Here is a 24,495-nt window from a genome sequence, read left to right as displayed (position 1 = left end):
AGTATCTCACACAATTCCTGAAAAGTCAAGGATCTGGGAACTGGTGGCTGGAGTTCTGAGTCTCTCATGCAGTAGCAGTTTAATCTAGTGGCAAGGGCTACAGTCATCTCAAGGTCTGACCAGGGCTGTAGGATCTGTTTCTAAGATGACCCACTTGGATAGGGGAAGGCATCAGTTCCTCCCTGGCTGTTGGCAGATCTTAGTTCCTTGCTGCATGGGCCTCTACACAGGCTGTCTCAGCGTCCTCTTGACATGGCAACTAACTTCTCCAAGAGTAAATTATTTGAGAGAGAGCGCACCTTGAAGACAGAAACTGAGTATCATTTATAACTTAATCTTAGCAGTGATGTACCATCACTTCTACTTTATCAGCCTCACAGACCAGCCCGGGTCCAGTGTGTAAGGGACTACACAAGGATGTTAATACCAGGAGGTAGGAATCATTGGTAGCCATTTTGGAGGTCAGCTGTTATATCAGTTAGTATGATAACCAATTGGAATTATGGTTTTTTAAAAAGCAATCTTCATAAGACAAGGTAACCATTCCTAGAGATGTTCCAATGCCTATGACGTGCAGAGCACTGCTTTAGGTGGTATGAGATGAATGTCGTCAGTATGATGCAGGCAGGCTGGGTCTGAGGACCCAGAGGAGGGTCCTACAGGACCAGCCAGGAGGGTCCTTGGCTTCGTGCAGGATAGTAATCAAATGAGAGCTGGAGAAAGTGAAAACAGAGTTTACTGAATAGTGTGAGTGACAAACACAGAATAGCAGATGGAGTGTCTGGGAGACTCGGAAAGGAAAGGAGAATGAGTCTCATCATCGCTTAGGGTTAAGGGTTTATATTGGAAAGGGGTTTAGGGTACCTGTTCCTTCAGGGATCCAGGGTAGGGTCCAATCAAAGGCAAGTGTCAGATGAACACCAGGTGTTATTCTGTAAATCACCAGAGATAGGGGGTGTTGATGCCACCATCAGCCAAGGTTTGTTTGACGCTATGTCCTGGAACATATTTGGGATCTGACTCTCCTTGGATGTTATCAGGTGTTTGGGGCCTAGGACAAAACTCAGAGAATGATTAACTTTCTTGCTTACCCCTTGAAGTGGGAACATGGCTTCTTTGGCTTATTCAGAGGCAAACTATAGAACACAAGTAAATGGTGCCTAACAGAAACTCTGCCTACAGTTCCTAAGACTCTGCCTGAGACCTTGCCCATGAGGCAGGCTAGAAGTGCTTTAATGTCCTTGCCATAGCACCCAACAGTGAGGAACGAGAGACGATGTACAAATATCTCAGCTTCAGCAGCCCTTGAATAGGACAATTTGTATCTACACTATCTTCCAGAGTTCCCCACAGGACTGAGCCCCCATTGCTCACAGTGACAACCTCCTCATTGATACACTCTGTATTGGGTTCCATTCCTCCATTGTCACTTGCCTATCTTCCACCTGCCCAATAAATTGCCCACACTCACATCCTTGTCTCAGGTCAGTGATGTGGGAAACAAAGGCAAAAGAAAAATCATTAAATTCCCTCACTACTTACAGGCCATTCACAAGTCCTTGAGACAGGCAGAGGGACCTTCCTCTAGGACCTCAGCTGCCTCGATGCTGACACTTTGCTAAGGGGAAGAGGCAATCTTAGCCCAACCCCCAGGACCCTGTAAGTCTACTTTAACGTATAAAAAATTCCTTTGGAAACTTCCTTTATCTCTACCACCCCCACCCCCAAGATATATGTTGGCAATCATCCCCGAACATATGACCTACTGATATACACCTGAAGGGTCTCATGACTCAGGTTTTATTAGACAGTAATAAATGACCCTTTCCCAACAATAGCTGGCCCCCTTAAGGTCCTGGAGACCTTGCTTCCAAAATTCCTTAGAGACTTAACACTATCCCTAACGCCCTCCCAACTTGAAAGTATATAATGGGCCACTCCTCATGACCCCAGTGCCGCTCTTTCTGCCCACGGGTCCTGTCCCTTTTCTTTTTTTTTTTTTTAAAAGATTTTATTTATTTATTTGACAGAGAGAGACAGAGCGAGAGAGGGAACACAAGCAGGGGGAATGGGAGAGGGAGAAGCAGGCTTCCTGCTGAGCAGGGAGCCCGATGTGGGGCTCGATCCCAGGACTCTGGGATCATGACCTGAGCCGAAGGCAGACGCTTAACGACTGAGCCACCCAGGCGCGCCTACTGTCCCTTTTCTTTAACAAAATCACCTTTTTGCATCAAAAGACGTCTAAGAATTCTTTCTTGGCTGTTGGCTTCGAACCCTAGAATCTTTCCTACATCAGTCAGCATCTGGGGCAAGCCACTCTTAGAAAGAAAACCACAAGCCTAAAATGGTGTCACTTAACCAAGCCACCAAACCAGGGCTTAATAATACCTAACCTAACTGTAGTTTCAACCTCCCCTAGAAATGTAAGTCTTGGGGTGCCTGAGCGGCTCAGTAGGTTAAGCATCTGCCTTCAGCTCAGGTGGTGATCCCAGGATCCTGGGATCAAGCCCCACATCAGGCTCCCCTCTCAGCAGGGAGCCTGCTTCTCCCTCTCCCTCTGCTGCTGCCCCTGCTTGTACTCTCTCTCTCAAATAATTAAATTTTTTTTAATCTAAAAAATATATATATATATAAGTCTTAACCAGTCAGTCAGGAGTTTTCTGATTAGCACCAATGAGGTAAATTGTTACTTGGGGCCTTCTCCATCCCCCCCAAAATGAGATTATGTTAATTAGGGACTAGGTCATCAGGGACCACAGTGAGAAATTAAAACAAATAAACTATCTTGTTTCTTCCAGCATGTTTGTTGTTCAGCTTCAGGAGTCCTTGAGAATTGCCCTGTTCCTGGAAGCCCACCAAAGTCACTCAACTGAGCAGATGTCTGGGAACAAAGAAAATCATAAATGTTCCTGGGAAACTGCAGAGTTAAGCAAACCTCTGTTAAGTCATGCTTAAATGATTACAAAGGTTTTACTAAGTTCCTGTGACCACTTCCTAATTGCAAGAATAAACCCACCAAAAGGTTGCCAGCTGGCAGTATGAGTTCGTCCTGCAATTTGTATTAGAGACAGAACTTTGTGGACTATTTCCTTACTAGCTGCAAGTAGTAAACACCATTTGCTCAAACCAAAAGACATGGGCTAATCTTTTGGCTGATGCACCCCAAGCCAGGAACCCTTTGTGTTCAGTAAAAAACTTGGTGACCCATATGGGTCAGTTATCCACCTAATAAGACACCTGCTCTTCCACCTAAGGGAAGGTGACCTTGCCTGGAACAATCTTTTCTTTTGCTAATAACTTTCTTGCCATTCCTCCCCCACTTCTTCCTAAAAAACCTTCCATTTTGTACAACTCCGAGGAGGCATTCCTTTTGACTTGCTAGATAGGATGCTGCCTGATTCATGAATTGTTTAATAAAGCCAACTAGATATTCAAATCTACCCGGATGAATTTTATTTTGTAACACTACTTAAGATAAAGTCCCTGTACACCTGGCCCAGCCTTAACACAGGACAGGGAATTATGTCTCTCTTAATTTTTTAAATTTCATGTTGAATCTCTCAAATCAGCAGCAACAACACAGAGTGCTAAAACTCTTAATTATCATTTATTTAAAATAGTTGAGGGGCGCCTGGGTGGTTCAGATGGTTAAGCTTATGCCTTGGGCCCCGGTCACGATCCCAGCGTCCTGGGATCCAGCCCCCCATCGGGCTCCCTGCTTGGCAGGGAGCCTGCTTCTCCCTCTCCCTCTACTGTTCCCCCTGCTTGTGCTCTTTCGTACTGTCAAATAAATAAATAAAATCTTAAAAAAAAAAAAAAATAGTTGAAAGCTTAAAAAAAAAAAAAAATAGTTGAAAGCTTAAAAAAAGGGGCGCCTGGGTGGCTCAGTCGGTTAAGCGACTGCCTTCAGCTCAGGTCATGATCTCAGGGTCCTGGGATCGAGCCCCGCATCGGGCTCCCTGCTCGGCGGGAAGCCTGCTTCTCCCTCTCCCACTCCCCCTGCTGGTGTTCCCTCTCTCGCTGTGTCTCTCTGTGTCACATAAATAAATAAAATCTTAAAAAAAAAAAAAAAAAGAAAGCTTAAAAAAAAAAAAGTCCCTGCTTTCAAAAATTTTCTTTCAATAACAGCTAATAACTTCGTACTCGCCGTAGGAAGCCATGGCTCCGCCCTCTCCGGAGCTGTCACCCCTTCCTCTGGTGGCCTCATGCTCCCCAAGGGAAGAGCGTCTCTCCGGGCTTCTCCAACTCCTAGAGCTGTCCCAGGAAAAGTTTCACCTTGCTTCGGGGGGCTCCTCCTATGAGGTGGCCCCGCCCACTGCAATAAACTGTATAAATGTACGTGGCCATCTTACCTCAGCGCCTGCGCTGCTGGAGACAAAGAAAGCTCAGTTTGGAGGTCAGGGCGCCTCCGTATTGATGACGGGAGGTTTGGGCTCCTGAGAAGTTAAAAACAGTAGGGACGTCAGTGTTTACGGACCCAGGAGCACTTGCTTCTCCCAGCCCTAAAATAGCTTAACCCTCTGGTCTAACAAAGGGCCTAATCACCGCTGTACGGCTCAGATTTAAACATGGCCTCCCCCAACAAGATGTCGAGAGGGCGCGGCCATCATACCTCCCGTTAAAGTTCAGAAACCCAGAATCCTGTGCGTTGGAAGGTTGCCAGGTGGCGGCCGACAGCCTCAAAGTCGCGACTGAGTCTGCGCACTGGCCAGTTGGGATGGGAAGCGATTATACTGCGGCGAGGCGCCGTGGTCCGGCGATCAATTTCGGGTTATGGGCGCGGATCCAGGAAAAATGGGAAAGGTCAGTGTGAGGAACAGTCAAGATTAAAGACCTCTGTAGGGTAGTGATCGGGCGACTACGGTGGCCCGACTGGGTCAGTCATGGGTGCCCGTAAGGGTCAGAGACGAGGGTACTGAAGGGGTTAAGTGATTGGACGTGGGAGCCTCGTGGGGGTCTGTGGTGGCTGGTGGAGGTTTGTGGGAGTCGGTGGCAGTGTCTGTGAAGATGGATTGGGAATATTTGGGAATCAATAAATGAGGGTTCTCGATTTCTTGATTGGCAGAGTGAGTGGTGATCAGTTTATAGTGGTCTTCAGGGGTCTGCTGCCAAGTGGGGTGCTTCAAAAACACTGATTTGAACAGCACTAGAGCTCAATGTTCGAAGCCTGAGAGGGTCAGTGATTGGAGGTTCTAAGTTCTGTTTGGGTACCTGGAAGTGATGATTGTGGAAACTTTGAGGTTAAGTGATGGGAGGGGTTAATGGGGACCAGTGTTTAGAGAAATGCTTTAGGCCATCAGTGATTGAGACTTCCTTTAGATCATGGATGGGAGGAGCAATCTGAGGGTATTAGTGATTGGACTTTTGTAGATCAGGGAATGGAGAACACAGGGATCAATGGGGGTCAGTGATTGGGACTGTCAATAATTGGGGGGGAGGTGGGACTGTGGGAGTCAGCAATTGATAGTCCACTCATTGGGATATCATTGGAGATCAGTATGGGTTCATGATTAGGGATCTGTGTAATTCACTGTTGGGCAATCAGAACGTATCAGTGAGCCTTGTAGTCACTGACTAGCAGTCTTTGATGGTCATGTTTGGACATACAGGGATATCAGTGACTACAAGAACGTTTGTTGTAGATTGGGGCACTATATATGTCTATGAGTAGGAAGCTTAATGGGTGTTGAGAAGGATTGTGAAATTTAGAGGTTGGGCATGGAGAGTTAAGGATTTGAGGCTGCAGCCCTGCATAATGGGAGCACACTTCACCCTTGTAACACTCTCCAGCTGATGGAACAGTCAGTTCAGTTCAGTCTAGTCCCTCCGCAAAAGCCCACATCAAACCCTTTTGATTGCTCCCCATGTTAATGAAAGTGCTTTGAAAAGACTAAGTGTTAAACTTACCTGAAGTACCATGTTATTAAAAATGTGGCTTCTATTGCTTTTGCCAAGGATTTAGTGCATATTTCTTTTAATGTTTCCTTTAAGGCCCTTTCTGGCAACGGTAATGACGTATCCATCTGTGACAACATCCCAAGGGTGAGTCTGGTTTCTGGAAATCTAGTCTGACCCCATGGCAGCTAGGATGGATGTGACTTTGCCTGTGGTTAGAAAACAAAGAACTTACTGAGTAAGTATCTAAACTGATAATTGTAAAAGATTTGGTCAAAGGAACACTTTGAGGGTGTTTGGAAAATACTTTTACCTAGGCTTAACTTAAAAATAATGTTCTCACCACACGCATACAAAAAGTAATTATGTGAGGTGATGGAAGTGTTAACTAACCCTATTGTGGTAATTATTTTGAAATATATACATATATCAAATCATGGTATTGTACACCTTAAATTTTATATGTCACATACCTCAATAAGGTATGCCACATACTTCAATATGGCTGGGGAAAAAAAGAAAAATAAATAAATTATGTAAGGAAAAGAAACTGGATCTGGAAGTTACTGTGTTCTAAGAATCTTTTTGCCTTGTTCTGTATTTTTTTAGGCATGACACGTTTGACCTCCTTGAATCTGTTCCTTGTAATATCCTGGTAGAATAATTCAATAAAGATAAAACCACAAAAACAGAACTTAAAGCTACTTTTAGAAACTGCTCTTCACTGAAATTAAAGTCAAACTACTGGTAATTAAGATGGGCTGAGACAAGATTACAAATAAAACGGAAATAAGATTTTGACCATTAGCTTAATAAAAGGGTGAAATGCCAAAACAATATTTTGTTGTTTTAAAATATTATATTTGATCCTTCTGTAGTCCCCAGACAAAGCACAGTAACTATAACATCTTCTGAAACAAAGGAAGCTGAAAGGTAAGGCAGGTAAATAACTTTCAGAAGCCATACACATCAAGCTTTAGTTTTTAGAGCAGATAGCCTCTGTTTTCAGTTGCACAGAATCAAAAACATGTAGTTGCTTTGGTGCAGAAGTCATGAGCTTGGATGAGTTAGGAGTTAAGGGCATTTTCTTTTTCTCGTGGCTGTTTTCCTTCATCACCTATGGTGTGTTCAGTGCCAGGTTTAGGAACAAGTAATTTTTCTTTTTAAAATTTTTAACATCAGCCTTTTGCTGAGATATAAGATACATACAGAGATATACATAAATATGCAGCTCAGTGAATTGTCACAAAAGGAACACCCTTGGGTAATGTACTCAGATCAGAAAACAGAACATTGTAGCACCCTGCAAGCCTCCATGATATGCCTTCCCTGTTACTACCCTGCCAGGGGGAACCATTCTCCCAGTTTCTAACATCACTGATTAATTTTGCCTGTTTTTGAACTCTTATAGATGGAACATTCATACCGGGGGGGGGGGGGGGGGGGGGGGGGGGGTAGGAAGAGGGAGGCAGTATGTGGCTGTGCGTGAAAGTTTTTTAAGTTTGCATCCAGATTATTTCATTTTATTTGTACAACAAACATTTTTCCAGGTCATTAAATACTCTTTTTTAAAAACTGAGGTATAACGTACATACAGTCAAGTATGCTTATCTTAAGGGTACAGCTCAGTGAATTTCTACATTGCGGAAAATCATATAAATACAACCAAGATTAAGATAGACATCGGGGCACCTGGGTGGCTCGGTCGGTTGGGCGTCTGCCTTCGGCTCAGGTCATGGTCCCGGGGTCCTGGAATCAAGCCCCACATCAGGCTCCCTGCTTGGCGGGGGGCCTGCTTCTCCCTCTCCCGCTCCCCCTGCTTGTGTTCCCTCTCTCGATGTCTCTCTCTCTGTCAAATAAATAAATAAAATCTTTAAAAAAAAAAAAGATATACATCATCTCTAGCACCCTGAAGCCTTCTTTATCAGTCAGTACTCACTTCCACCTCTGGGTCTAATATAATGGACTAATTTTGTCCATTTTTGAACTTGAATTAAATGGAATCATAGAAATAATCTGAGGGCAAAACATTCATACCATGGAGAAGTTTTGTCCGAGACTCTAAAACCAAACACCAGAACAAAATTCTGACCTGTAGCCCTGGCTTGGCCATTTGAGATTGCCTGTTTTCTGCTAGTCCTTCTAGAAGTCAAAAACATGCACAGTGAATTGGACCCTGTGGGTTTGGAGTAGACTTGGAATAAGGGTCCTGTTAAGGAAGTTAACGAGTTGAGGATGGCTCTTCTCTGTAGATACTCAGAGGGGAATCTCAAAGCTCCCTGTCAAAATGTCTGGCTTTTTAGAGACTGACTTTTGACTGCAGAGACCTGAATTAGGCAGCTTGAAAGAGTCTTTGTAGGGGCTGCCTGCCCTGGGGCTAAGACACAATGGCTCAGCAAATGTAGGATATTCTGAAAGGAGTCTTTCTCAGGGAACCTAGAACATCTGGTAGATTCACTCTGGGGCAGAGAAGCCTCTGTCGCTCATATCCAACCTGAGTTATCTGGGAAAACAGGTGTTAATTCATAATTCAGCCCCTTTCAGCCTTACCTGAATATGTATTAAATGAGGTAACTTACAGAAAGCCTCTAGAAATGGGCTTTTTAAAATTATTTTTATCATTTATCATTCCTGTTTTCACACATAAGGAAACAACCCCAGGGGGGTAAATTGTTTGGCCTAGATTCCCCTCAGTTGGTTAGAGAAATTGCTTGGTTCAAACTTCTCTCTGAGTGATTCTGAGGCTCACAGTTCTTCCAGAAGATACCCCTGCCCCAAACCCAAAGCAAGCCATCACTCAGCTCTATCTCCTACACAGTCCTCTGCAGGCTTCTTCCTCTTGGGCCTCAGAGAGTATTTGGGGAGGGACTGATGGATGACTCTTATCATGGGGTCTGTTTATCTTCAGGTTACCTGAGTACCTTGTATACCTGTGGGTCCCGCCACCTCGCTGACAGCAGGGCTTCCCAGGACCTTGGTCAAGTCGACAGAAGGCCCTGCCTGGGGCTGCAGCTGAGGGTGAGTTACTGTGGAGAGATGGAGCTGTGAGGGACAAGCAGGCCAGATTGAAGACCCTCTGGATTTGGAGAGGGGAAACTTGGGACAAGAATCTCTTCTGAAGGAAGCACCTAGGTTCCAAGACCTCTTGCCAGAGCAAAGACTGCTAAGTAACAGGAAATAGCATCATCCCTGAGCCAGAAGCTGAGCAAGACTCAACTTGGTGTCGCTCCTTCCAGGGACCCTCCATGGTAGGGGGAGGGTTGGGTCCCAAGATTCAGAGAGACAGAAGTGAAGGGGGAAGCAGGGAAGGCCAAGTGAGATAGGCATGTTTTCTCAAGGGAAGGAGACATCGGTCCAACACAGTGCATTCTGCCATCTTGTAGCATGTGATATAGCCAGCCCACTTCCTTACTCTTACCGGCAGTTTCTGGACTCGAAGTTGTAGCCTTGTCATTTTTGCCACCTCACCTGGCCTCTGGGAATATGGGGAGTTCACTCCATCCTGACTAAGGGGCAGAAAAGTCCCTGGATTCTCAGAGTGATGGTGGCAGCAGACCTACTATAGCTATAGATTTTTTTTTAAATTAAACTTTATTTGAAAAATTTGCAGGGATATTATTGTCAGTTTTTATATATCCTTCATCTACACTCACCCAAACGCTTACATTCTCATGCTGTCTCTGTATATGTATATATGTGTTATATTATAAATATATATTATTTTTACCCTTTTCTTTTCAAGTATTTGAGAATAAGTTACAGATATGATGCTCTTTTACCCCAAAATACTTCGGTGTGCATTTCCTAAGAATGAGAGCATTTTCCTATATAACCATAGTGCAATTTTCAAAATCAGGCATTTAACACAGTGATTTAATACCATTATCTAATCCACAGTCCTTACTCAGATGTGAACCAATAATGTCATTTCATAATAACATTTCATTTTTCATTCCAGAATCCAGTTCAGGATCACAGACTACCTTTAGTTGACATACCCGTTTATAAAGTCTCCTTTAATGGGAATCAGTTCCTCAGTCTTTTTGTCTTTCATGAAGTCAACACTTTTGAAGAGTATAGGCCAGTTATTTTGTATTACTGCCACTCAACATGATTTTGTCTGATGTTTCTTTGTGATTAGATTCAAGTATGCATTTTGGGCAGAATATCACAGAAGGGATGTTGTGCCCATCATGGTGCATCATATCAGGGGGCACATGACTTGTGTCCCGTCACTTGTGATATTAACTAATCACTTGGTTAAGGTGATGTCTGCCAGGTTTCTCCAGGGCAGAGTTACAATTTTTCATTTTATAATTAATAAATATCTGGGGGGGGTGATATTTAGATACTATATAAATATCCTGTTTTTCATCCAGCTCTTACCAGTGGTTTCTCACCCACTGATGCTGCCATCTCATTTAAAGGTGAAGGAAGTGACTTTCCCAGGTCATAGGGCCAGAGCCAGAACACAGGCCTCCGGACACACACTCACTAGCACATTTGCCACACCACCACTCGGCTGACACCTTGCAGCCGTGGACAGAACAGGCCCAAGCAAGTAGCTAAATCCAGGAGGATAAGAGAGGGGGTGTACTCTTTTAGAGAATCGACTAGTTATCAAAGCTGGATTAACTGCCCCAGTCTGCTGGGCTGCAGGCCTTTCCTTCCAGCTCGGTCCCTGGTGGACGGTTCAGTTCTCTCAGAGAACCCCCCCCCCCCTTTTAAAGCCCTTCTGTGGCTTCCCTCATGATGAAAAAAGGCAGTGAAACAGTGATATATAGATAATGAAAAGTGTGTGTGTGTGTTTCAACCCAAATCGAAGCACTAATAACATTTTATTGTATTTCATACCAAAAGCTTTTCTACACATGTATTTTTTAAATAATGGGATTGTGGGGATTCTTTTTTAACTTGAGGTGTAACGTGCATAGAGAACAGTGTGTAGCTTAATGAATTGTTCCATATGTGCACACTCATGTACCCACCATCCAGATCATAATAGAGAACATTTCCAGCACCCCAAAGCCTTCCCCCACCCCTCCCAAGCAGTGCCTAGTCATAGCTATCACATAGGTTAGGGTTGTCTGTTTCTGACCTTCATATAAATGAAATTCAAACAGTAGATCATACTTTTTTTTAACTACTTTTTTGACTTACTGGTATAACTTGATTAATGTGTTAGTTAAGCAAAGAAGTATCTGTATTTTATTTAACATTCAAGGAAATCACTTTTTTTATTTCTCCTATAGAAGAGACAGGAATGTAAGTAGTTAATCTTAACACCATTAAGACAAATTCATTATTATATCTTGTGAACAGGATGTTCCTGGAAATGTCCCATATCCTGATTGTGTGGGAGTTATGTGGGTGAATGAATACATATGTCAAAACTCATCGAACTATGCAATTAAACTGATTCATTTATTATATGTAAATTATACCTCGGTAAAAAAAAAATCTTTTAAAAGGCATAATAAGATTAACATAACAATAAAAAAATTTTAAAAAAATAAATAAAAGGCATAATAAGCTCACTGCTCAGTCCTGATAGCTAAATGCCTGTTTTACACTAACTGTGCTTTCTGACCTGTACAATATTTCAAAGCATTTTCATACAATTAAGAGATAGTGGATATTTATTGTCCACTGAGAAAAGTAAATGATTAACTCATTTTGCACTATAGTGTTACGAATGTTTCCATATGTGTATCCTCATGTACCCACCACCCAGATCATGACAGAGAATATTTCCAGCACTTTTTTTTCTTAATCTTTCCAGCACTTTAGAATCATTTCCTTTTTAAAAAGATGATTTGTCAATAGATTAGTGAGAAAAGACTTCTGTAAAACAAAGCTAGAAGAATGTATTTTTTTTTTAAAGATTTACTTATTTATTTATTTGACAGAGAGAGACACAGGGAGGGAACACAAGCAGGGTGAGTGGGAGAGGGAGAAGCAGGCCTCCTGCAGAACAGGGAGCCTGAAGCAGGGCTCGATCCCAGGACCCCGGGATCATGACCCGAACCAAAGGCAGATGCTTAACGACAGCCACCCAGGCGCCCTGAAGAATGTATTCATTTTGAAAGAATTTTCTCCCCTTGAATCTGGTGTCCTCTGCTAATCACTAAACCATCTGGAAGCTTTTAGTAGATATGGCCAGTTTCCCTTATGGTTGAACCAAATGACAATCCCATCAGCTATGCGTGAAAGCTCTTGTCACTCCTGAATGTCGATTTTTAATTCCAGGCTGTCGATTATTGGCACAGTATTTTCAGACCTCTTTATAAGGTTTCTCACTTCTGTGAGTGAAAAACCTAAACATTCTTGGGGCACCTGGGTGGCTCAGTCGTTAAGTGTCTGCCTTTGGCTCGAGTCATGATCCCGGGGTCCTGGGATCGAGCCCCGCATCGGGCTCCCTGCTCCATGGGGAGCCTGCTTCTCCCTGTCCCACTCCCCTTGCTTGTGTTCCCTCTCTCACTATGTCTCTTTCTGTCAAATAAATAAATAAAATCTTTAAAAAAAAAAAAAAAGAAAAACCTAAACATTCTTTATTAGTTTTTTGTACCAGTTTAGTATGTATGGATGTTTTGGAAATTAGGAGCCTCCATGTTTTAGTAGTCCTATTTAGTTACAGTACCTGTTATTTTAAGAGAAAAAAGTTAATATTTTGATTTTTGAATTTCACTACAAATTCATAGTTTTTGTAGACTAAAAGTTTGTGAACGTATGCATTCATATGGAATTCCTAGACCATGAAGTATTCATGTTTAGCTCTGGTAGATATGAGCAGTTTGCTCTTACCACTCCTCCTCACATGGTTGGAGCCCTTGAGGCTGGTTCCTCTGCCCCCTTGCCAGCACCTATCCCTGAAGAAGTGTCTTTGCTTTCTGGCACTCAGGATTACAGAGGTGCTTCTTGTGTTCTTTTCCCCAGATGTGGACTCAGCCATTTTCCAAGGAGCTCGAGTTCCCTTTTAGTGAAACCAGTGGAAGAGATCAGGATCTGGGCACTAGCAGGTTTTTCCAATTGCAGTGACACAGCCACAAAAGATATAAGTTTTAAAACCATGAGTTATCCCATTGATGATTTTACCATTAAACATTCAAGTATGTCATAAAATAGTTACATTCTTAATCTATGATTTACCCTTTTTCTTTTATAATTTAAGCCACATAGTTATCTCTTTAATTAAACATCTTAATTAAAAATAATAGTTGTTTGTTCTCATCTGTTGAAAAATATTTTTTAACAACAACATTTAATAATACACTGGATAAATAACCAGGTGTAGCCTTTCAGTAATCATTCGTACCACAGTGTAAGTAACCATCAGTTTTAACTGATGTTATACAGTTATTTTATTTTGCTTTGAGTTCTTTGTAATAAGTTATAGTATATACTTTTTCAGTATATGCTTTTTTAATGTTAATATTATTATAGAAAAAGCATCCCAAATATAGGACTTCATAAACACCGGTAGGTGAACAAGTGCAACTTTAAAAGTAAATAAGAGGCAAAACCCAAGCCTTTTTTGCCTTTCAGAGAAAATGTATTGTTCTGCAGGGGTGATCCCACTCAGCATGAATTTGGCTCCATCTCCCATGGGGACAGTTATTTAAGTTTTAAAGATTTTGGTTTTTAATAAATTTTTACTTCTTACTTGGTAGCAGCTTTTACTTCCTGGGAGGTCTGTTTTATGCATTCACATTCTGAATTGAATGCCACCATTTTTTTTTTTCTTTTACCACAGTGATTTCAAGCATGGATTTTTGTACAAGATTTATGTAGGGACTTTGCAAGTTCCGAGACGGGCCTGGTCCCTCACAGCTCTGTTCTCTCTTTCTCCATCCTCCTCCCCCCAGTCTCTGTCTTCACAGGACTCAAATCTTTTTCCAAGAACAGCAGAAAATGATTGAGTACCAGGTAAGTGTGACATAAAGTAGTCGAGTTTCCCTTCTTGGGAAACTGTTCTAGAAAAAATATGTGCATTTCAAGCATGTATACTTTATCACAGGCTGGGTTCTCAGAAAACAGACTTGGAGGTGGGAGATTTGCACACATGAGGTTTACTAGGGAGACTCTTAGAACACTTATAAGGAGCGAAGGAAGCAGGATTAGGCAGAGGGATTTAAATAAAGGCACCAGCTGACCTTACAAGATGCTTTGGAGCTGGGATGGCCCTTGCTGTTGTCTTGAATGGAGGGAAGGAGGCCTTTATATTCTGAAATCAACCAGTCACTGGTGTAGGCTGCCCCAGGGAGGGGACATAAGTTTGCGTGGGTAGCTCCCTTTGACCAAGGGCACTTTGCAAAAGGTCTCAAGCCTGCAGTAGCCAGTCTTCTAACAGCTGGGAGAATACCTCAGTCCTTCAGGGGGATTTGAGTGGAACATCACAGCTTCTGTCTACACATAGATACAATGGCAAGACCCTTATTATACATACTACTCTACCCCCTTTTTTCCCAAATAAAATATCTTAGAGATTGTACATATTAGTACTTGGGACGACACCATTTTTTTTTTTTTTTAGATTTTATTTATTTATTTGACAGAGACATAGCAAGAGAGGGAACACAAGCAGGGGGAGTGGGAGAGGGAGAAGCAGGCTTCCTGCGGAGCAGGGAGCCCAATGCAGGGCTAGATCCCAGGACCCTGGGATCATGACCTGAGCCGAAGGCAGATGCTTAACGACTGAGCCACCCAGGCGCCCCCACACCATTTTTTTTAAACAAGGTACATAATGCTCCATCCTACGCATGGAATATGACTGATTTAACTAGCCCTCCATTTTATGACATTCAGGTAATTTCCAAATTTGATATTACAAGGAATGATGCAAGGAACCTTCTTTGTTGGAATACAGATATACGAAACAGTCCAACAGGAGTCGTTAACTGTGGTCTTCCTGGTGGCCCAGCAAAAAGGCAAACACAGCCCATGATTTGCACTGGCCATAGGATAGAAGCTTGCTGTTATTTCTAAGAGAAAACTAGCTTTTCAAGGCATTTTCTAAAGACATTTCCCTGAGGGGCCTTCTTATGGCTGAGGTAGAGCAACACTGCTGCTAACCGTGTGGTCCCAGGACATGGGCTTCTCCAAGGAGCTTGTTAGACATACAGAATGGCAGGCCCCACCCCAGACCTGCTTGAATCAAGTGATTTGAGGGTGGAGCCTGGGAATCTATGTTTAACAAGCTCTCGGTGATCCTTATGCTCTTGTAAGTGTGAGAAGCACTGGCAGAGAGGACAAAATTCTTAACGATAACTAACCAATGTAGAAGCATGTTTTCTACAGTGGTTCAGCTCTTCCCTTGGAGTTGAGTATTAGCCCCACAGAACTCCTGGATTTCGAGGTGACCAGAAGCATCATGACTTAGTTTCCCAATGAAGTGTTAAAGTTTTCTATCAGTGTCAGAGTTGCAGGAAGTTTTAACTCCTCTGTACTTTGCAGCCACATGTGTAATGGAATAAAATGCTAAAGTTCAGTTAGAGGAAAGTGAAAATACAAATATTATTTATTTTCAAAAGGAGCGGGCAGGAAGATTCCTCCCCATTTATGGAAGTCCTGATTTTGGTCCAGGGTATCTGTGTCCTTGATCTAGACTGAGGAACAGATGAGCTGTCCATTATTTAAATTACTGTCATTCCCTTTACTGTCTTTACTAGTTTGGCAGCAAACAGTGAACATCTTAGTCCCCACGAAGTCTTGGTGTGAAGAGTTCCCAGCTCCCCCTACCTTCCTCACCATCTTATGATGGTGAAGTTCCCTGCGTCCTGACAGGACTCCCCCTCAGCCCCTGAGTTCCTACATTTCCACCTCTTTGGAGGCCTCCCTCCAGGAGGGACATCTCTTTCTGGAGACCCATCCTCTCCCCTTTCCCAGATCTTTTCCCTTGTCCCTACAACCATTGTCAGTGCCTCCAACCCTAGAAACCATCACCACTTCCAAACCACAAAGGCCTTTCCTTTCTCCCCTGGCCTCCTTCCATCTCTTGTAGGGACTTCCTGCTCTTGATGTTTCCATATCCTGTTTCTTATTCTTTCTTGAGTCCGGCATCCTCTCTCCCTACTTGACTAAAGCTTTTCTGGCCAAGGGCCCAGGTGACTTTTTTGAGGCTGAAATCAGAAGATGCTTTCCGATTGTTCTGCTAAAGTAGACTGTACCGTTTGCCCCCTTCTGTGCAGAAGGCAACAGCATACACTGGGTGAGAGCACAGGCTTGGAGCCAGACTGTTGAGTTTGAATCCCAGACCTTACCGTCTGTATGACCTTGCACAAGTCTCTGAACCTCTTTGTGCCACAGTTTCCCATCTCAGGAGATGGTACCATCCCACTGGACAAGCCAGGACCATATCCTTGACTTCTCCCTGCCTTCCCATTCTCACACTCAGTCACTAAGTGATGGTAATTTTACAACCTTAATGTTTCTTCCATCTCTTTCCTCTTCGTCCCTATGTTTGGTGAAAATGACATGCCTTTATGGGTGTCAAATTACATCTTTTCTATTTTGTTCTGTTCTATCCCATCCCATCCCATCCCATCCCATCCCATCCCATCCCCTCCCACTCCAATTAGCTCTGTTTGGGAAATACCGACCCAGGCCTGTCAACTTAGCCAGGCTCCATGCTCTGTGGTAAAAGACTGACTGCAGTTCTCCCACTACCATGGTATGTTATTCTGACATCAGAGAGGATATCTGGTTGGTACCTCCTCTGTACATGGCCTTTGTATGGGTCTAGGGTCTCACGTGCCAGGTCCTGCCTTCAGGTCTATCTGCTTGGGCTACTGCTCAGGTGCCACTGTAGGACCCCACATTTTTTAAAGAGATGTACAGCTTCCTCCTGAGGTTGAGCTGATGCCTGTGACCCAAAGCCCCCACCAGAAATCACATTGTTAGACTATCTCATGTGGCCCAAGGCCTCCAGGTAAACAAAGACGGTCTTACCAAACAGAACATTGCAGGGGCTTAGAGATTAACTCCCAGGAGCTGAGTGCAAAGATCAGACCTCTCTTTGGGGAAAGTTCAGTTCTTTACAGTCACTTGAAGATATAGCATAGGTACTGTTTCCTCTACTCAAGGAATAGGGGAGTTTTTTCCCTACACCAAACAATTCTCCCAATTCTCCATGGACACCAACTGGGTGTCCTACAGCTTAGTTCAACTTGGAGTTAGCATAGACCCTACAAGTTAGGGACTCAGTCTCACAAGACTGCCCCCCCCTTCAGATGCTAATTACAAATCTCACGTTGTCACCTGAACTTCTGACCAACTAGCTATAAGTCAGGGGTTCCTATGACTCCCTCTTCAGTTTTGATAATTTGCTATAGTGAGTCACAAATCTGGGAGACACTTTACTTACTATTACAGGTTTATTATAAAGGATACAAATGAAAAGCCAGATAACAAGGTACAGAATGGTCCTGAGCACATGAGCTTCTGTCTGGAGTTTGGGGTGTGCATCTTCCCAGATGTGTTCACCAGCCTGGAAGCTCTTCAGGGTTTTCATGAGATTTCCATGATGTAGGCATCGTTGATTAAATCATTGATTGGTAATTAGCTCAATCTCTGGTACCACCCATCCCCTGACCCAGAGGTTGGGCGGGGTAGAAAAGGGGGCTGAAAGTTCCAGCCCTCTAATCATATGGTTAGTTCCTCTGGCAACTAGCCCCCTTCCTCCATGTCATTGGCATAAACTTGTGTATTGTTGACTGAGGCTTGTTAGGAATAACAAAAGACACTCCTATTACCCCTGTTACTCAGGAAGTTACAAGGGTTTAAGAAGCTCTGTTCCAGGAACGAGGAAGGAAAACCAAATATATATTTCTTAATATATCACAATATCACAGGTGCCCTCTTAGGTTAGTACCTGTAAGTCCTCTTGGGTCTCCAGCTGAAATCTATTAGGGTCCCTTGGGGCTCTGGCCTGGACACTTTGCTCATCCTGTCTCCTTGCAGAGAGATCCCACACTGACAACTTTAGCTACCACTTCTCTGCTGCTGCTTCCAGAGCTTTAGCTCCCTTCCTGATCTTGCTTCTGATACAAGATTCTATGTTCATCCTGCTGCATGCTAAGTGTCTCCACCCATGTGTCCCCAGACATGTCTAACAACACATCCTCTTTGTTTCTGCTGTTTTTCTCATGTCTGATTCACCATCACCCAGTTGGCTTTGAGATACTTGGGTGTTACCCTTACCCCTCCTTCACCCCCCCACAACCAGTTAAGCTGCAGGTTCTGCTCTTCTTTACAATGGTCCTTCTCTGTCTCATTTTTACTGTCCCACTTGCGAACACCATCTTCTACCTGCATTATTGCAGTTTTTGCTTTCACTTCCCTCCAGGTCACCCACTACATTTCTCTTTGTATCCATTCACTTGCAAATTATCTGTGAGTTTTGTATCTCTTACAGGCAGCACTTCTTTTTTATTTTATCTTTTTAAAGATTTTATTTATTTCACGAGAGAGAGCAGGAGAGCACAGGCAGGGGGAGTGGCAGAGGGATAGGGAGAAGCAGGCTCCCCGCTGAGCAGGGAGCCCGATGCGGGGCTCGATTATAGGACCCTGGGATCATGACCTGAGCTGAAGGCAGACGCTTAACCAACTGAGCCACCCAGGCACCCCAGCATTGCTTTTTTAATCCAGCCTAACAATCTCTGCCTTTTGGAGTGTTCAGTCATATATTAATTTATATTATAATTTACTATCATTGAATATAAGTATAATTATTGTTACGTTGGATTTGTATCTTTTTAGTATTTGGTTTTTTATTTGTCCCATGTGCTTTTATTCCTCTATTTCTTCTCTTTACGTGTGTGTTTGTGTGAATTAAATGAATATTTTTTGGAATTCATTACTTCATTTACTTCAGTACACCTCTTTGCACTATGATTTTAGTGGTTCCTCTAGGGATACAAGGTATTTTCTTAACTTTTCAGTCTGCTTAGAGTTACCGCTGTACCACTTGACATGGGATCAAGAAACTTACCACATGCCTAATAGAATGTGCTTTCTACACACACCTCTCCCTTGATAGATTTTCCATTGTCCTAAAGTCCATCATCTCATCACTCATACGCCCCTCTATACTCCTCCTGTTACTGAGAGCCTCGCAGCCCTTAAAATCACTGTTCTATCCCCATGCCTGTGTTCATGCTGCTCTGTCTGTGAGGATTGCAGTTTCTCCATCTTTCTGCAGAGAAGACTCAGCTCCACATGTCCCCTAGCTCTGAAGCCTTGCTAGACCTTGAAACATTTAATGGACCATTCACACTTTTCTGTAACCTAGATGTCCTGCCACCATAGCTCATATACTTTCACCTGGATGGCTTTACATATTGCCGTCTGCCAGGCTGTGAGCTCCTTGAGGTCAGGAACCATCCATGACTATGTCTCCAGCAGCCAGCACTGGGTTACACACAGCAGGTCTTCTTCAGTCAATATATGTTGACTCAAAGTGTATATGACAGTGGGTTCCAATGTGATTATTATTTTCCCTACCATACATAGCCCAAAGCCAGGAATGTAAGCGCATCCTAGATAGATAAATTATCATGATAAGCTCTGACCTAGAAACATAAAAACTCCATACCATCCACCCCTGGCTGCATTTTCCCACATGACTCAATGCCATTTCATCCTCAGCAGAGACCTGTGTCCTTCAAAGACGTGGTAGTGGGCTTCACTCAAGAGGAGTGGCACAGGCTGAATCCTGCTCAGAGGGCACTGTACCGGGATGTGATGCTGGAGACCTACAGCAACCTTGTCTCAGTGGGTAAGAACAGCTCCACCACACAATCTAGATTATGCGTGAATGACCGCCTTTCCTTTTTCAGTTGCTAAAAGTAACTGAGGTACCTAGAGCCTCAGAAGTACCAAATACTTCCTATGTGCCAGACACTATTTCAGTCACTTTTAAAGTATTAACTTATTTAATTCTCCTAAGAGCCTTATGAGGTAGGTACTATTAGTACCACTATTTTACACATTTGGAAACAGAGGCAGATGGGCGAAGTAACTTGCCCAGTGTCACTCACCTAGTACATACAGGGCCAAGAGTAGGATTTGAACCCCAGCAGTCTGGCTGCACATTCTGCGTTCCTGACTCTTACACTGTGCTGCCTCAGTGAATTTGGCTTGAGGTTCAGTGGTCCTGGGTTACTAATTCCTTTTGGGTTCTGGACAAGGTGTGTGTACAGTCTTCTCCCAAGTACAATATCTGTTGTGCAGCCTTTAATGCTGCCTGAGTGGCCCTGAAGACCAAGGAGCTCAGCCCAAGGCCTGGATCATTTCCCTGGAACAGGTTATGAAGGCACTAAACCATATGTGATCCTCAAGCTGGAGCAGGAAGAAGCACCATGGATTTGTGAGGCAGCATGCTCAGGCTGCCACTGTCAGGGTAAGTATACATCCAGCAAAAGAGGTACTATGGGAGGCTGGCACCTTTGGGATTTTGTTCAGAGTCCAGCTCTCAAAAGCCTTAGAGCTTTGCAAGCAGCTGGAGACATTTCTCTGAGAGCTTTAGCCTTCTTGATGACCCTTCATCCTCCATGCACCCCACCTCCTTTATCCAGGTGTTCCTTCTCCTCCTCATCTCATCTCTCCCTGTGTTCTTGCTCCATTGCCCTTTCTCTAGAATCCTTGGTCTCTTAAGGTTTTCAGTACACCTTCTCTTTCACATTCAGGCATTCTTACAAATAAGCTTCTGTCATTCTCCCGCTCCGGCTGGTCCCTTCCTATTTCCTATTCTCACAGTTTCCAGGTAAAATGCCCCAGACCTGCCTGCCATACCCACACTCTCACTTCCCATCCTTTCCTTATCCCTTAGTCCTTTAGTTTCCTTAAGTCCAAGAGGAGGAAGTATTAAATTTCAGGTAACCAAGGACAGCGGGGCAGTAAAGCACATGACTGAGCTTGGCCCATCTTAACTACTTTCATTTAACATTCAGAATAACTGCCCCTTTCCCATCAGCTCTGTAAAATATCCCAACAATACCCATGGCACCCCAAGTGTTGGTAACCTACTCTTAAGGATGCCTTTGAACTTCTACTTCTCCACAAGAGTCATGGGCTTAGCAAGAATAGTCAGTGCTGTCTGTTCCCAATCTGTTTATGCCACTTACGCTTGGTGTAGTAATCACATAATTGAATTAAATATTACATGAACCCCAAAAACATTCAAGTCATTTTCATGCTTCTCCCAAAATGATGTCTCTGAAATTACTACCATCCACTGTTCATCCACCTTGGTTGTAGTAGTAGCAGCAACAGCACTAGAAGTATTGGCCAATGTGTGTGCTCACTCTATGCCAGATTTGTTCTCAGCCCTTTACATATATCATTTCATTCAACCCTTACAACACCTGTGAGATATCCAGCCTTTATTACCCCATTTACAAATGAAACAGTCACAGAAAAGTTAGGAAACTTATCTAAGAACATATAGTAAAGTAAGGGACTGAACAGAGATTTGAGCCCATGTGGTCAGGTTTCAGAACCAGTACTCTTAACCATCACATTCTGGTGCCCTCTAGGATGTATTTTGCGTCATTAAACTACGCTCATCAACCTTCCTGAAACCATAGTAACCTGGCTATCAGCTGCCTTTCTTTTCCCTCTTTTAAGAGCCACACATTTTTTTTTTAAAGATTTTATTTATTTATTTGACAGAGACACAGCGAGAGAGGGAACACAAGCAGGGGGAGTGGGAGAGGAAGAAGCAGGCTTCCCGCTGAGCAGGGAGCCCGATGTGGGACTCGATCCCAGGACCCTGGGATCATGACCTGAGCCAAAGGCAGATGCTTAACGACTGAGCCACCCAGGCGCCCCAAGAGCCACACATTGAATAGCAAGGTTCTATATGACACCTCAGTAACAGGACTGACAAACTACAGCCTATAGTTTGGCCACCTGATTTTGTAAATAAAGTTTTTTTGGAACCCAGCCATGCCTTTACATTTATATACTGTCTTATGTTTGTCAAATACAATGGGAGAGTTGAGTAATTTTGACTGAAACCATATGGCCCACAAAGCCTAAAATTTACTCTCTGGCCCTTTAAGAACATGTTTGTCAACCACTGCTCTACAATATCCCATCTTCTTCAAAGTTATTACTTTGTACCCTCTGACATATTCCATTTCATTTGTGCCAGTGTTGTGAATCTTCTCTACTTGTACAACACCCTTCCCTGCATTTAGTTATGGTTCATGCTTTCTGGTCATGTATTGTGCATTGTTTAAATTCTTAGCGTATTTCTCAAGTAATTTTATTCTAGATCATATTAATAGAATAAAGAAAGGTCTGCTGTATTTTCTCCAGAAAACATTTGTCAAGTTAATGTCCAGAGGAAAAGACAAGACATGATTTTGAAACAAGGTGCATTCATCAGCAAGAAAACATTGCCCAAGGAAAGAAGCCATGAAAGCAATAAGTTTGGGAAAATATCACCTCTGAGCACTAATGTTTTTCCTTCAATTCAAAACCCTACTAACTGGGACTCCTGTGGAAAGAGTGCAAACCATAATTTAGATTTTATTGGTTTTAAGAGAAGCTATTCAAAAAAACAAGATGAGTGCTGTGGATGTGGGAAATTGTTACAACGTACAAACCATGATAGAAGACCTAATGGAGAAAAACTCTGGGAATGCAGTCATTGTGAGAAAGCTTTCAGCCACAACCCAGCACTTATGTATAAACCAGCAGTAACCAATTCTCTTGTGTATAAACGTAAGAGGGTTCCACCTACAGAGAAACCCCATGTCTGTAGCGAGTGTGGGAAAGCCTTCTGCTACAAGTCTGAATTCATTAGGCATCAGAGAAGTCACACTGGGGAGAAGCCATATGGATGCACTGACTGTGGGAAAGCCTTTTCCCATAAGTCAACCCTCATTAAACATCAGCGAATTCACACTGGGGTAAGACCCTTTGAATGTTTTTTCTGTGGGAAAGCCTTCACTCAGAAGTCACACCGCAGAGAACATCAAAGAACACATACTGGAGAGAGACCCTTTGTGTGCAGTGAATGTGGGAAGTCATTTGGTGAGAAGTCATACCTCAATGTACATCGAAAAATACACACAGGAGAAAGACCATATCGTTGCAGAGAATGTGGGAAAGCCTTCAGCCAAAAGTCATGCCTCAATAAACATTGGAGAACTCATACAGGAGAAAAACCCTATGGATGCAGTGAATGTGGCAAAGCTTTTTATCAGAAGCCAAACCTCAGCAGACATCAGAAAATTCATGCCAGAAAGAATGCCTATAGGAATTAAAACCTGATAATTGTGAGAAAGCCTTAATCATTATATGTGGAGGCATTCATTTTTAGGAGGAATCTTATTGATTTAATGAATTTGGACAAAATGTTTTACCATAAGGGAAGTCATGTTCTAACTGTGATAGAAATTTTTATACAAAGATTGTAGAAAATACTTTATAAAACAAACATGGTTACTCTGGCTTATGAAAGTTTAAAAATATGTTAATGGAATGACAACAGCATACAAAATATATGTGAAGAGAATTGGTATATTCTGGTATATTCCACAGTGAGCCACATAATAAGCATTATATTTTGGAAATGTAAATGTGAATTTAATGTAAATTGTGAATATCAAGCATATGTGTCACGTAGTATGTAGAATGCCATTCACCAACTTTTCCACTTTAAATATCACCATTGTCTTTTAATGTCTTAACAATATAAAAAATAATGATAATAACATTTGTTAATGTTAAAAAGGCAAAGCTAAGGAATAGTTTCACAACCTAATATTGGATGAACAAAATACTATAAACTTGATTACTCAGCACAGCCATTATTTGACAAAAAGTAGTGTGGCCATGGTATATTGTGCACCTCTTCTGTTTTCTTAGTCTTGCTTAACATGCCTTGCAGCAAATTAGTAGGAAAGACACTGTTTATATGAGTCTTATAATTCAGAAATGCTTCATGCAGAGACCAAAGAAGGAAAATTTTTCTGTTTTTATTTTTTCTTTTTGCAAATTAATTCAGCAACATCCACTTTTCTTCCCTATCAATTTCCCTGTGAATGTCCTGGGCACTAAAACCCAAGTTGTTTCATCATTCCAGTCTTTGAACAAAGTCTACTTCCCTGAGCTGCCATGTCATCCAAATAAAACAAATGGCCATATTGTTCAAGATTTGCCTCCCTATAAGAATGCCTGATCCAGAATGAGAAAGAAAGCAATCACATGAGCACTGGGTGTTGTGTTTAAGTGATGAATCACTAAATTCTACACCTGAAACTAATATTACACTGTATGTTAACTGGAATTTAAATAAAAACTTGGAAAAAAAAGAAACAATCACAGATAAAGATGTGATTAAAAGAATGATAAAAGATATTTCTTACAACTGTAGATCAGCATGCTTTTAAAAGAGGAAATAAATGTTTTTCTAGCAAAATGTAAGTTAGAAAAATTGCAATAAGAAGTAGAAACTTGATAGAACAATTACCATTGAAGAGTTTGGAAAAGTGATTAAAGATCTAGGATTGAAAAATGCTCCAGGCCCAGATGTTTTTATAATTAGTTTCATCTAACTTTTTTTTGTAGGCTCCATGCCCAGCATGGAGC

The 24,495-nt window shown here is 42.6% G+C and overlaps 1 protein-coding gene across 12 annotated transcripts; it reads left to right on the top strand.

Annotated features, from left to right (window-relative positions):
• The first annotated feature begins 4,696 nt into the window (after positions 1-4,696).
• ZNF793 (zinc finger protein 793) lies at positions 4,697-24,149 on the top strand. 12 transcript variants are annotated; one of them, XM_032390341.1, is made up of 8 exons: positions 4,697-4,803; positions 5,992-6,133; positions 8,804-8,913; positions 12,832-13,004; positions 13,761-13,821; positions 19,543-19,669; positions 20,198-20,293; positions 22,216-24,149. In XM_032390341.1, the coding sequence occupies exons 5-8, from the start codon at positions 13,807-13,809 to the stop codon at positions 23,166-23,168; spliced, it is 1,191 nt and encodes a 396-aa protein (XP_032246232.1). In that variant the 5' UTR covers positions 4,697-4,803; positions 5,992-6,133; positions 8,804-8,913; positions 12,832-13,004; positions 13,761-13,806; the 3' UTR covers positions 23,169-24,149. The 12 variants fall into 12 exon arrangements, with proteins under 12 accessions (XP_032246232.1, XP_032246227.1, XP_032246224.1 ...); XM_032390336.1 differs by having other exon boundaries at positions 19,540-19,669; XM_032390333.1 differs by lacking the exon at positions 12,832-13,004 and having other exon boundaries at positions 19,540-19,669.
• Positions 24,150-24,495: the final 346 nt, after the last annotated feature.

This window comes from Phoca vitulina, unplaced genomic scaffold, assembly GCF_004348235.1.
Source record: "Phoca vitulina isolate PV1807 unplaced genomic scaffold, GSC_HSeal_1.0 scaffold58, whole genome shotgun sequence".
Classification (NCBI taxonomy): Eukaryota; Metazoa; Chordata; class Mammalia; order Carnivora; family Phocidae; genus Phoca; species Phoca vitulina.
Note: the sequence above shows the minus strand (reverse complement) of the source record. Positions and strands in the feature narration are given on the sequence as shown.